This window comes from Hesperophylax consimilis, chromosome 23 (genome assembly GCF_061612785.1).
Source record: "Hesperophylax consimilis isolate HC1 chromosome 23, BYU_Hcon_1.0, whole genome shotgun sequence".
Taxonomy (NCBI): Eukaryota; Metazoa; Arthropoda; class Insecta; order Trichoptera; family Limnephilidae; genus Hesperophylax; species Hesperophylax consimilis.
In genome coordinates this window covers 25,140,018-25,155,839 of record NC_142858.1, presented here as the reverse complement: position 1 = coordinate 25,155,839, position 15,822 = coordinate 25,140,018, and the positions used below count along the sequence as shown (strand labels likewise).

The window sequence follows — 15,822 nt, the reverse complement described above, 5'->3', positions numbered from 1 at the left end:
GCGCCGCGCCCCCATTGGTCCTTGGGCGGGGGGCGTGGCCGCCCCGAGAGGGGTGGGGAAAAAACGCCCCGGAGAGGGGAGCGAGGAGACAAAAAAAACATCATTTTTATATGCAAGACCGTGATCAATCGCCTCGCGCGGGGGGATTTTTTATCCTTTTCCGCGCGCGGGGGGGGCGGGGAACGCCCCTCCCCGCGCCCCGAGCGAGGCGTCGCACTTTTTTTCTGTTTCTTCGTCTGTTTTACAAACGCGCGCCGACAACGCCGCCGATAGGTTTGCCTCTACTCAATTTGTCACCGCGCTACCGGCCGGCCGCTCCCGCCAAGCTCCAGAGTGCAACATTCGCGGCGTTTTAAATTTTTGTTGTGAATCTGATTTTTATAAAAAACTTTTTTTCGCGCAAAAAAAAAAAAAAACATTTTTAATAATCTCTATGGATCCTCAGCGCGAGTGAAGAGTGTGGGTATAGGTCCGATCTCCCCGCGCCTCAGCGTTTTTTCTCGCTCTACCCCCTCCAATCGGCCGCGCTGCCCCCACCCGTCGATCGCAAAAATACACACACACACACACACAGGTCAGCCGTGTGAGGGACCGCAGCTCAGAGGTGCCAATTACCGTCACCTGGTCGCAGCTACCGGGCTACCCGCGCGCATCCGTCAGTCACCTCCCGCAGATAAACAGCAAGCAAGCAGGCAGGCTTACTGAGGCATACAATAGCCGATAATATCAATAGTGGCAATAACTCCGATAGAGTTATCAGCGGCATGCAGATCGCGCGTTCCTGTTGTGACAGCCAGCCGGGAATACTTTTCCTCAGTGACATGTGAACGCTGTCGGCGTAGAGTCGCGTACCGTTGCCGTTGCACCGCCAACTATACTCATATTCGGTTGACATTGTTTTGTGTGTGAACTCTCCTCGTGTGTGAACTTGCGAACTAATCCACAGTGCCCTTTGTGTGATCGTTTGTGTAAAACTTCGTCTTGTTTTGGTTGACTGTAATATCTACGATGTGTGAACAAACATAGATGACATTTGGTTGTCAGTTGATATAAACAGATCGTCGTAAGAACTAATTCAGGATGACATCCCAATTTGCCTTCAGAGCATCTCCCCCCAATCAGGTAAGTCATCATTTTAAAAGAAAAACATTTCCCAATAATTTCATTAAAACTTTACACTTTGTCAATATTCAAGATCTTGAAAGTAAATAACAAAACACAACATATTATTTTCCTTATTATATTGCATGAACATCTCCAATCCGTGCATTAATAACCTTAATTATTTTTACAGGAAAATCGTGAAAACACATTTAAAGATATTTTTGCCATAAAATTTTCCCATTGCCAATGTTTTCAATGTTATTGACTGCGTTTCAGTTGAAATTTTATGCAATAACTGACATTTATTTTTTTGTGTAAATCCTACATTTTTATTGTTTCACCATATCAAGTATGCGATACAATCAAATGCTCGTAGCGTTAGAGCGAGACAGCGAAAGCGAAACAATGAAATTTGTGCAATTTAAATGCCATGTTTATTATTTAAAATACTTATTAACTCAGTTAAAACCCTTTTATTTAGATTTATTTAATTTAATTTTTTATATGAACAAAACAAATTTTATAAGTTTTACATTTATTTCACAAAATTATATATATACATATACCTAATAAATATTATAATTATAATGAGTACGTATTTTATGTATTTTTATCTAATACCGTCCCTTACTCTATTCCCCATATTGTTAAACACAAATCCATTAGAACACATATTGTATCATAAAAAATATTTTGTATACCCAACACTAACCTGCAAACATAATACTTATTAGATAGGTACCTACCCTAATTGCTGTAGAATGTAGAAGAGAATGATAGAATATTATCCACATCGTAATATGTAATTTAAGTATACTACACAAACATACATACGCAAAGAAAACATATTTTTAAAACATTGAAAACGTTTAAATTAATAACTAATTACACACACACGAATAGTATTTTAAGCCATTACATTAACATAGTGTTAATTTTGATTTACGTGATTAAACGTAGTTCAAAGTTACGCTTCTGTCAAAGTAGGTACAGGATATTGATTTTCCTTTAAAAAAAGTACCACTTTTATTTGCATCGGCATGAAGTTTTAGGTAAAGGTTTGTCTGAACTCGTTCTGGTAAAAAAACTATCCAAGAAGTATTTATAGTATCTACCTAAAGAGAAATAAAATTCTTTTCACGCGTGTCTAAAGTATTGTGTACATACCAACATAAGTGTTCGATGATCATATTGCGAATTTTATTAATTATCCCACAGCCAAGTGCGGGAGTAGGTAGTACCCAAAATTATTATCATTTTAGTATTTAACGGATTCCTGCGCAAATACACAAGTTAGCATTGATAATTGACTGAATAATTGGGATTTCTATGGTTTAAAAGCCCATAAAACAACAAAATGCATGGGGTCGTCGGAAGACCCTCTTGGTTACAGACGTTATGTTTGCTGCATTTTTAGGTACCTACCTACAACTTTATCGTTAAAAATAACATAGGTAAAGGCAGCAATAAAAATTAAATAAATTAGGCTAGTTAATTGTGACTGCCTGTCATTTCTATTCTATACCCACTCGAACGATTGGTTGTATATATATATGTACACTTACCGTATTATTTAATTGATATCATTCGTCAAAATATTAATATCGAAACAAGTGAAACTACTTACTGCAGTTTAAGGCCAATGAATCCACCTAGATTTCGCCTTTATCTCAAAATTTTAGGTTTTATAAATTTGGCATATCATGACAAGCGATCGCTCTACAAATTTTTACGAACTTGCCATAAAATGCCCAAATCGCTCGACTGGATGATATATATTTTTTTCTTTAATTAACTTAATTAATTTTAATAATAGTAGCTAGGTAGGTATATGTACACCTTTTACAAATGTACATGATATTAACAGTAATATTGTAAGCTCTGATATGTTCCACTAAGAAAGATAAAAAATCATTAATTCCTCAGTACAATGGTTTCTATCATGATTTTTTTTCTGATTGAACTACACGTTAACTAAAGTTATATTATAATCTTTGCCATATTTCTAAGCAAAGTTAATTAAAATAATATAAAAAATGTGCTTTTTGTACATATCCCCTTACCGACTGTCCGTGTTCGTTTCAGAGTACAGAGGCGGAGTGGGGTTTTATTAAAATAATTAGAAGTTACGTATATTCTTTTATACCATCACATTACATACTTACCTATTGGTAGCCAAATACATTATTACGAAATATATTTTTATTTTAAACGACTTCATTGTAGTGCTCGTTCACAAAACGGTGATAGAATAGGCTAACCTGAAAAACAATGATTTTTGATTCTTATTTTATTACCTTCCTGTACAGAATATAAATAAACAATAATATATGTACATTCTAACGCGGTATCGCGGTTATTGGTTAAAGGTTATTGTACATATAGTTATGTGTTAGTGATCTACGAACCAGTAGATATAATCTGTTTTAAGTTGATATTTGTTTGTCAGGTCAGTTGTTAACAAGGTAGATCATTTTAGAAATATATTATATATTTCAAAGCGCCCTTGAGGTGATTTTAAATTTATTTTCAATTAGATTATAATTTTTTTTAATATTATAACTATTTATATAAAAACACATTTTCTTTCGTTCATGCGAGTTAGTAGACTAACTTATGACATTCTTAGCTATCAGAAAATGAAAAGTTTTAGGTGTATTTGTAAGCAAACTGATACACTTTTCAAAAAAATCTATTTATTTTGAAAAATCTAAATCAGTTCATTTTTATACTGTCGTAAAACGGGGCAGTTTATATACCTAGTCAAACGTGTTTTTTTAGTTATTTATTCTTTAAAGTATTCTCCTTTATGATTTAAAGTATTAAAAAAACCTTTCGCTTCGCATCATGGCTAGGATTTCTACAATTTATTTTATAAATTAAATAGAAAAAAAAAGTCTACATTTAAGGGATATATTCAACTTCTTCTATACCACTAATTATTTATTACTTTAAAAAAAAAAATTATTAGATATTTTCAATAATTGCAAATCTACAAAATTTCTGCCTGTTAATATTGTGACAGTTATTGTAATTAAAATAAAACTTTTTACTTTGTTCACACCACTATTTAATCAAAAATGATAAACATGTTTCAAAACCAATAGTTTCTTCGTCAGAATAAACGTATAATCAATTTTTTTTGACAAAGAAACCATTGATTATGAAACAAATTACTTTTATAATAAACAATGGTTTATATAAAGCGAGTTATTTTATTTAAATTATTTTAAGATCAGAAAATAACTTCACCCGTCTCTGTAGATATATCTACATGAAATAGCTCGCATAAAGTGCAATTGGTTATAGTCGGCTCGGCTAGAAACGTATGAAACAATAAATATAATATTTTACATATATCTAAACATTGTTTTAATCCAACCATAATTGGCGGCATGTTTGATAGGAGAAGAAGCACATTGGCCTTGGCTTCTTAAATATGCGTATTATTCCAGTTGATGAACAAATTTAACACTCCAGAATACACTGATATTTGGTTGGTAACATCATTATTCGTGTTGAATTATATTATTTTCAATTGAAGTCGTAAAATAAGTATTCTTCTCAAATGTATGACGACCGCGTTCACACGAATGATACCTTTATTGTAGGAATAAAACTCTAGTAATTGGATAATAAACACTTGTTATGGGTAGTTACGCCATTTCAACGAAAAGGTGTGAGTTTACCATAGACATATGAATATTAGTAGACCTGCCCTAAGTGATTAAAAGCGTATTATCCCCACTCCCCATACCGGTTCCATTGAGCCGGCTGGGCTCGCGTATGGCCTCAAATGAAATTTGAAAACGTGACGTCATCATTCTTGTGCGAACTATGGTCGAGGCATCATCGGTTCATTTTACGAAATAACACGGCAAAATGTTGACTTGTACTATGAAAACTTGTAAAAATAGATGTGAAAAAGAGAATAAACCCAATTGTCGTATTACATTCCATATATAAGCATTATTTTACTTTATTTTAAGCATATTCACATCGTATAATATGAATCAGTTGTTACTATCACATCGAGAAACGTCTGGACGCGAAACACAAAGCTGGTTGGTTGCTGGGAAGTAAATTATGAACATTTATAAAAGTGTCTTAACTAAATACTCTGAAACTAACTACGACTCTGCAAACAGAAGAAATTTACTTTGACGAATTTGGACTTCGCAAATTAGTTCATAACGTGGCGAGTAATTTGCGCTCCCATGTAAAAATGTCTATTCATTTAAATGCAGATTTTACTTTAAAGAACTAAATGGTGATATTATAATGCGAGATGCCTATTTACTGTCAGATTGATTTATTGACGAATCACAGTCAGCTTAACCCCCTTCGTTCTTCAACAGTTGATTTTACCCCTCGCCCTTATCTTCTCGTCTATTAATTCCTATGTCTGTGGAGTTTACATATAATTATTTGAATCAATAAATTATAAATCGGGGAAACCAGATGCGCTACATTATACGATAATTTCTCGGCGAACAATGCACGTTTACTGTTTGAGAGAATCATTATTCCGTTTTGAAAGTAATACAATATTCCTTTATTCCATATCATATTATTTGAATGTACATAATATATGTTTTTATGTAATCTGAGTAAAACTGACAATAATAATCAACCGCTAAATAGTTATTTCTGTAAAGAGATATCAACACATGACCAGGAAACATGAATGCTTAGAGGTACGAATATTATTGACCAAGAAACGTTATTGCACACGAGTTTCAACTAATTCAACAAAAATGTTTTAAATTAAACAATATTCTCTGTCCACTTTTCTGAGTTAAAATAAACATTTTTACTGAAATTACTATTAAAGAAAAATACCTTTATTATTACATCAATCGAAACTCTAATACAAAAAACATGTTAAGAGGAAGCTACAAGCCAAAAATGTGTATATTCTTGGTATACCTTATTTTGTAGGTAATACCTAGGCATCAAAATCGCTTGACAAACGGAGTCTAGAAACGTTCGATTTCAATAAAAAAAACTGGTTCTTATATAATTTTATAAGAAAGCAAAAAAGTTAATCAAGTGAAACTGTCGCAGATAATCTTAGCTATAATACTTTATTTTTTAAAAGTTGTTTCCTTTACGCGTTCATACATTTCTATTGAAAAAATGTTTTTTTCAGTAGTTTACATTTATATTTTTAGTGAGTAATTATATTCTACTCAAGCGAAACGATAGGAAAACCTTCAATTTATCCAAAGCATATTTTTTGGTATACATAATGTACACCAATTCGTTATAAAGATCAATCAAAATAGTGACTTAGCATTAAGCTTCGTCTTAAGAAGTTCTTAGTAAAGTTGCTGGTGCGAAAATTTCTATGATACCTAGATAGCAAAATAAACAATCATGCACATATTACGAAACTGAAATAAATAGCCATTTTATTTTATTTTATGTTATTATTTAATTACTTGTTATTCTGACGCACTATCTTGGGTATAAATTGCGACACGATTAGCAAATTTTTTCTTAGTAATCTCTAAGTAGTCCTTTTGTCTGGTGTCATTGCAATTCATTCAATTCGTATTACTGAAACTATTCAAAATATTGAATCGATACTCTACCTACCATATTTACAATTCACAAAATAAATAATATATTTATTATACACATTAATATGTGGAAAGGTAAAGCATTAAAGACTACAACATAGCACTTGGCAACAGTAGTTGTAATTAAAACACATTATTATCAAAATCTAAACATTTCACGTAAAAAAGAGTGCTGCAAATAGTGCAAATCTGTTGTCTAAGTATTTCAAGACAGATTGGATATAGGTATTTTAAGTATCATCTTTATAATGTATGTTCCTGCTAATCGAATAAGGTCATTTCTTCGAATGAAGCAAATACTTTGGGGTGTGGCATTATATATTAAATGAAAAAACACACTTTGTAATACACCACTTCTGTGTTGAAAAAAAGTGGTGTTTTTTTCATTAAATAATGTTATATCATACGGAGAAACGAAAGACCACTCTCGACATCAGGTTTGCACTCAAATTTAACCCATTTGTAGAATGTTTGTATCTACTATTGTAAGTAATAATGCTATTATACAAAACATCTTTGATATTTATACTAAAATAATTTAAAAAAAAATCTTATTTCTTAAAGTCATCTATAAAGCCAGGGAGGTTGAATTCACTCATTTTTCTTCAACCTTCGTACATAATTTGCTTGCGATGCCTATCCATGTTATATATTCTACTTGAGTGTCGAGAATTCTTCAATAATTAACCCTGAAACATGTCGGAGATAATATTGATAAAAATCAGCGCATTATATCAGCAGAGCCAAGGATGATTAATGTAGTCTTGCGTACTTTAGTCGGTGCATGTCCCTGCTATAAATAGGTAGCTATACGACGACTGCGATGCATGTAAGATAAGAAGCTTTGCGACAAACGCAGTACGTAGAACTGGCAAATTAGTAATATAAAAAAGCATTTTTTAAGCTTATTTATATATTTTTTTAATTGACCAAGCTCACTCAAAGTAACAACTAAATAAGTTCGATGAATTAATATATATAAATCAGATTGTCTAAAGCTGAAACTACTCTCGAACGGTCACTAATCTTACACAACTTTTGCTGTCTGTAAATCATGGGTTCAACTCATGTTTTTATGGAGCTTTGTAATATCCATTTAATTGAAAAAAAAATAGAGAAGGTAAGGTGACACGTTATTAAAAACATTGTTTTTTCATTAAATTAACTAAAAAATCATTGCTCTTTGGTGTAGGTACAGGTCGGATCGGGACAGAAGTAATCCAGGGTACATCGTATCTTAATAAAATAAGCGATGATCCTTCAGTGGTTCAGTGTTTAGAGTGACGCGGGCAGATAGCGGGCTAGAGCGTGCACCGTGCACAGGGCTACTACAGCACAATCGCGTTTTCACAGTCATGTCGGCGACAAGGTAGCCGCGCGACACGCAGTGTCAGCGGGCGACACGCCGGCGATCGGATTTTTCACTAATTACGATTTTATCACCCGCCGGCAGGTCCGTCCGACGAGGCTACACCGGGCTGACCACCTCCGCTTGTCACATTGAGTGCAATTAATATTTTGAGTCGAAACCGAGGTTCGATCGCATTTTAGAAACCAGGAAATCAATCTAATCTTAGCTGGGAAGGTATTTAAATTTTATAATATCTTATTAGATCAATCCTTGGCACTGAAGAGAAAACCTTTCAAATATCATTGATTTTAAGCTAAGAATATATTTTCTTCAAATAATTAAACAAAATTAAAGTTTATGTTAATAATTTTTGTCATGCCATGCCTTTGGAGCAAGTATTGCTTTTGTGAGAAAAGTCAAAAACCAAATGTCAAATATAGAGATTTTAACAAAAATTGTAAGTAGGTAGGTACTATCAAATTTAGTCCCAAATAAATGTGAACATCAGTAGTATAGTTATTAACTGTTTGCGACGAATGATAGATAGTTTGAAATGTAATTAGACGGTAGGTGAAAAAGCTAAGTAAATGCTTAATCACATCACAACAACAAAAGAGAATTATTGCAAACCTTAAATGAGTAGATACATAGAATTATTAGGTACACGTTTCACAATAATGGTCCCGTCACTTTGCCGAAGAGGCTCTTGTGCTTTTGAATGCAGATTGAAAAGTAATGTCGGATGACTTCCGACTTTTTATTGCGCCCAAATCCGTCGAAGGTGTTTCACCTCCTCACGTGTATTAGCAATTATCATTTCCGTTGGACGTTCACTTGTCCGACAAGAACAATGAACTTTGTCGTCGCTGACTACACGAGTGTACGGAGGCACGCACACCGCACACTCGCTCAGTGGCAGCAGGAGAAAAGGACGAACGCTTTCATAATAGGCACTATAGGCCCACAAGATTCACACCTACCGACCAAGCGCACGCTCATACCTTTTCATATCGTTTCGCAATTTTTTAGCCAGTCACGGACTTGGATTTCAAAAGTAAGTACCTTAACTTAAATTAAGCTCGTGTCATGCCTCAAATTATTATTTTTTTTTTGTAAAATAGATAAAATCAACACACAATCTTAATTTCCAATCTCTACCTACTATAATCCAAATTCTATTCCCTATTTGACGGAGCGTAGGGAAGTTCTGTTTCAACTAGGCCACATTGTTCAGCATTTCTTTTGTTTGTAAATTTGTTTGTATGTTCCGGGTCCGGTCGATCCTTTCAAGATGGTAGCCGTGGTTGATAGTACCTTTTTATTCCGCTAGAGCACGCTCATGCGCTCTGGTCCATCAAATCGGAATAATCAACGTTACGTGAAGTCTACTGTTCACAGAACTAATAGTATTTCTTCAAATCTATTTGAACCTAACCAAACCTAGCTTATTGTACCTATTTTTCCGCAGCGGTTGACATAAGGGATGCAACTCTGTTTTGACTTACGGCACACATTCTCTCAATCAAATTGATACATCATTTCATATGGTAGATTCACTAGATCGTGTTCTATCTTCCTGCTGCGTCAAGGAATTATTCTTAATTACGTCAAATCTACGCAATATAAATAATATTGTAAAGTTTTTAAATATATATGTAGTTTGAAAGCCGCTCAATGGATGTGGTTAGAGTGAGTAGTTTCAACTTATTACAGGATATATAATTTATGTAGTTTCAAGATAGGAAATAATATAGCGCCACATGACAGAGACAACTCTCTGACGTTCGGGTCTAATACCAGAATGGTTACAAAGATAGCCGATGTTAGTCGATATACAGGCTAGCATCTTCAGTCAAAGTCTTCCCAGCTTCAGAATAACTTAGAGTATCCGTAATAATAACTTAATCTCAGAAAAAGAAAGTATATTCACAGTACCTACACCACAAATATGCTGTCCTGATGCACTGTTGTCTTCAAACCAGAATCATCCTTATTCCTCGACATTTACTTTTCACTCACAAAAAATGTAAACATTTCCCATTCGTTAACATTTCCATTTCTTAGATCATCGTTAAATAATGTTGCCTAAAGCCAAAAACTGATACACCAAGAGTGTTGTTAACAGTACTTTTTATTAATGTAATCGCTATGTTTTTTCAAAAATTACAAAATGTACTTAATTTTAAAAGCGTATTAACAAAACCAGAAGGTGGATGCCTGAGGCCATCCCTCGTCGGTATTGCCAGTCAGTATTGGTGTACGTGTGTACCTTTTCACCACGTTGAGCGGAAAGGCGCGTGCGCTGTGCGTGATGGAGTAAAATCACACGCGTTGTAACTAGACGGTTAATGTTGTACGAGTATTTGTGTGAATGTTGTTAGACAAAGTAGTCATTAACAAAATACTCTCTCTATGGGAAGCGGAAGAACATGACTTGGACACATAATGGTCATAAGTTCTACACATGACCAATGCATCTTTGATTCCCATCCACAAATATTACCTAATATCAAATTAGTTAACTTTTTTTCCGTTTTTGAGGTTTTCCAAAAAAATAGTGAAAATGTTATTTTATTTTTAATATTATATACTTCTACGGGCTTTTACAAACATGTGATAAACATAATAATTTAGTTGAACAGTAATTAAGAAAAATGATCTACCTATTTAAAATATATAGAACCCATACAAATTGATTTTTTTCATTAAATTTTGTCATTATAGCCTTCTAGTTCTAGTAACTATATTCCGTGCAGTTGAACATATCTACTATTTATGAATGGTAGATTGAGTAAATCGGGGTTGTCTATAATTCCATTAATAATTTAAAAAATAAAAGTCAAGTTGGAAACAAGTCTATATGTGAATCATTTTTATACTTTCATCAAGTGATTTATAGTTTTTTATAGACCGTGTTTATAGTTAATATATCTTAGAAATTAATGCTGAATATTTTCAATGTAATCGGAGTAGGTTATGTTCGACTTGACTAAAGAAGAACACAAGATTTTTAATGTTGAAATGTTTCTGCCATTACGTAGAATGAAGCTAGGCATTTTTAATTCTTTATTTGTGACTATATTGATGAGAGAATGAAAATTAATTATGAAACCTAAATAATATAACAACAAAAACAAGAATTACACCTTTGTATTAATTAAAATAATTGTCCGGTTAACTCAAATTTAAAACTACAAAACATGCTCAATTTATAGTCAAGACGCGCTACAAAAATATATTATCTGTTGAGAAATAATTGCACAATTTAGGAATTCTCTGTATAAATATATCTATATCTCTGTATAAATATATCTATATCTCTGTATAAATATATCTATATCTCTGTATAAATATATCTATATCTCTGTATAAATATATCTATATCTCTGTATAAATATATCTATATCTCTGTATAAATATATCTATATCTCTGAATAAATATATCTATATCTCTGTATAAATATATCTATATCTCTGTATAAATATATCTATATCTCTGTATAAATATATCTATATCTCTGTATAAATATATCTATATCTCTGTATAAATATATCTATATCTCTGTATAAATATATCTATATCTCTGAATAAATATATCTATATCTCTGTATAAATATATCTATATCTCTGTATAAATATATCTATATCTCTGTATAAATATATCTATATCTCTGTATAAATATATCTATATCTCTGTATAAATATATCTATATCTCTGTATAAATATATCTATATCTCTGTATAAATATATCTATATCTCTGTATAAATATATCTATATCTCTGTATAAATATATCTATATCTCTGAATAAATATATCTATATCTCTGTATAAATATATCTATATCTCTGTAAAAATATATCTATATCTCTGAATAAATATTAGTAGCTCATTGAAATAAAAACAAAGTCGTGTATTATTTCCCAATAAAATTGCAAAACATGCATTTCCATGGTTCACTAAATGTAAACACATTAGTTGTTATAAATATAGTCAAAGATAATGGCAAAAAATAATGCTAATTAATTATACAGTGGAAAGGATACAAGATACGAATGAAAATAATCGCCGTGTCACACCTACTTGAAAACAAAGATTTGAACTTGAAACTCATTTGAAATTATGCAAATAATGTTAATTATAATAATGGCAATGTATTGGTTTTGATGTGTGCAATATAAAGAGCATCATGCTTATTATACCCAGCGGAGTCGCTTCATCCTGAAGTCGGGGCTTAACGAAATATACATATTTTACTCTCTACCAAAATAATGTTAAATTGTTTTTAATAACTTTGATAAATAGATAACTCAATAAAAATAAAGGTTTTTAAGGAAGGCATAGTACCTATAGATTTATATTGTAACATTTTGTATGATTTAAAAATCGGAGTAAACACATTTGTATTAAGGATTTAAAAAAAATAAATTAACACTCCTTTTACTGAATATGCATAGTGCGATTTTATACCCTTTTGGAGTTAATTTTAGAACCAACAAATTATAGGTAATTATGATAAGATACATACCCATTTTGCATAGATTGTCTAGTAAGATAGTACTTACCAAAAGTCTTTTAAATAATGTAAATAAGAAACGTCAGAAACAACCAGAAACCTTTCACAATCCGCGACATCGTAAATAACTAAATGTGTAAAAATTGTAAATAACTCTAGACGATTTTCGTATTTAAACCTACATATTTCATATTTGTTCAGCGCTCTTGAGGTTTTCCACAAACACGGCGCTGTACAAAATATCTAATTATTATTATCCTCGGGTATAGAAAGGTTCATACTTTATACCTAGCTCCAAAATATATTCATTTGAAACCAGAACTCCACACGAATGTCTATGAGCCAATTTTTAATGGAAAATGCTACCTTGAATCCGTTATTAGAATCATCTGATCTGCCCATGATTTAGAGCCAGTGTGTGTACAAGGGATGTATGTTTAATAACTAAATACTAAAAGCCTGCTTTCAATTCGATATTTTCTCATTATATTAATCGAATATCTTGCGTTTATTCTTAAACGTTTTAACTTCTTTTTGAGCGAATTTCTCTTTTCCGTGTCTCATTTTTATTGCTGGTACGCCGGTCTCTTCCGATACCTTTTAAAAAAGATTTTTTTACATCGTGGGTAAGTTTTTTTAATGTTGAATCTCATTAGTAATTAATATTGTTTGGTTTATCGTTGCGAAGGATTACCAAGCCAAATTAATTTGGGAACTCGCTATATTTGTGTTTATTTTTTGACATTTTAACACCTGTATTTGGTAACCACCTCGTCCGGCTAACAGAAGCACATAATATATTAAATACAGTTCAAATAAATGGCCGTTAAAGTGTTAGTAAGGATCTTAAAGTCGTGCGTCCACTCTACCTTCATATACAAGAAGCACAAATTATTATTTCTTATTGATATGAAATCAAACGTGAAGAACACTTTAAAACAGTGAAATTATCACCATGTTAATATAAGTATATCGTGGAAATCCTACTAAATCGTCTACATACGCACGTTATCCACAGTTAAAGGGTTAAATATTAAGTTTGGTATTAATTGATAACCCGCGGCAAATAAACTAAAAGTGGCACTGATGACTTATGTTATGACGTTTTGGCCAAATACAAATTTGGCTAATCACAACTATAGGATCAAACTTCCCGACCTTATAAAGTCACGAACAAAACCATATCATAGAAATATAAAAAGTACAGAAGAGGCTTAAGCGTTTCCTATATATGAGAGAATATAGGCAACATTATATTCCTGTATCGATCCTTGTTCTTAACAGGAATCAACACCTGTAAAAAAATTTTTGCAAACATTATTTTAAACTAAATTCTGGAACTGTAATTAATCCACTTATACTTAAAGAGATTCACTTATATGAGCCTAGCAAGTATACTTGTGGGAGATCCCATGCACTTTTTAATGCTTCGAAAGCGAGTACTTCTGCCTACTAGAACTCGCCAATCAACAAAACGACTCAACTGCTAATTCTGCATTGACCACCGATATTTTCAACGTCACTTAGAGACAGTTCAGCAACTATCTTCAAATGTGTAGTCTTCTCCGTGGTAATTGGCGCATCACCAGTTTTATGGAGAACATGAATTATAAAATAAATATAATATCACGTAGTGTTGTTTTGTATTGTTATTTGCGAATAGTAATAGTTTGTCATATTCTCGGGCTAAATTTCCAGCACACCTTTGAAGCCTTAATCCCCGCTTTGAGACGGTTATGAAGATTCATTACGAACCAGTGTATGAATGATTTGAGTGATTTAGCCGGCCGTGTCGGGATTAGTGAATCAACGGTCGCTACCGCGCTGCCGTGTAAATAGTCTCTAATATAACGGTGACATCGCACACCGGGATTATAGGAGAGGGAATAGGAGGGGGAATTTCAACTAACCGGTATGGTGGATAGTTAGCCAAAGTCCGAACGGAAGCTAAACGCCAAGGTGTGCATGATATATTGTAATTTTATTATTTAACGTAGGTCGATGGTGTTAAAAACTACAAAAATTTCTATAAATTTTCAATTCGCTTTATTGCGACCTGCTCTTATACAGTAAACTAATCAATTTAACGTAGTCTTGAGTAAGGTGTCATGAAATTGTATAGAGTAAAATCACTAATATTGAATATTGCCAAATTATCAATTATTTACCATCTTCAAATTATTCGTAGTTCAGTTAAAAACGGGATTGCAGGCCCTTAACGAATGAATTGATAGGTTTTCTAATGAACTTATTAATAAAATAATTTATCATCATTATGTTGGAAAACTGTTAGTTAAAATTCTAATATTTTCGCATTTCGTCTCATATATTATCAAGACTATTATAATATAGGTGCATTATCAAGTGTTCCGATACATTAGGAATTTACTAATAGTTTATTAGGAAATGGCCTGCAATCACGTTTTTAACCAGATCACAAAGAGATTTTCGGTTTATTTGCAATACTAATTTTTCTCCGTGTAGTAAAATTTGAATTGTTTTTTTTCTTGTATTAATGCACTGTTTTTTTAAACGTCGTTATAATCAACAAAATGCATTAAAATAAGCATAATTTATAACTGTACTTTTGATCTTAAAAATAATTATTTAGCTCAATTTTAGGTATGTTCTGTGAAGTCATGAATATTTTGGGTTGTACGTTACCTACCTATGCGTGTAGTAGATAGGTAGATACCTACCTACCTACAGAATTAACAATTATTTTTCGTAATTATATATAATTATTAATAAATGTTTCTATTCACGAGAAGCGGTAGATTGAGGCGATTAGGGTAAAGTATTACTTATTTTGCTTTTACAAACACGATAATACGCTCTGATAAAATTAACGAGTAGATACCTTCACCGGTATAAGCGCCTGTCCAGCCCAGTGCCCAGCCGGCCTGGAACCGGTCAGTCAACACTTACCGCGAGTGTCAAAATGCTCCTCCCGCCCTTTAGTACAAATCCACAGCTTTTTGAGACCGTAGAAGTCGACAGCACATTCGTAACCATCCCAACCTTCTTAATTCATGAGGATTTCATCAGATTGCTAACTGTACCTTTTTTACAAGTTTAGTATTTATCCATTTATTACGTTTTTTTAGTGGTCATACATAAAAACCTTCGATCTTTACAGAATTTCAGGAGATTTAAATTAATTAATTTATTTGGACATTCACAGTACATTTTACTTGTTATATGTTTACAAGTTATATGTTTCTAAATTAAATTATACATAGTTAATATACCTATTATGTATGTCC

General features: G+C 32.5%; 1 protein-coding gene across 1 annotated transcript in view; it reads left to right on the top strand.

The window, feature by feature from the left end:
- Positions 1–528: 528 nt before the first annotated feature.
- The window catches only part of mirr (iroquois-class homeodomain protein mirror), a 99,226-nt gene continuing 83,932 nt past the window's right edge, over positions 529–15,822 (top strand). The window contains exon 1 of the mRNA XM_089645739.1: positions 529–1,122. Coding sequence (XP_089501865.1) covers positions 1,081–1,122 — 42 coding nt within the window. The 5' untranslated portion in view covers positions 529–1,080. The remainder of the gene's footprint in view (positions 1,123–15,822) is intronic.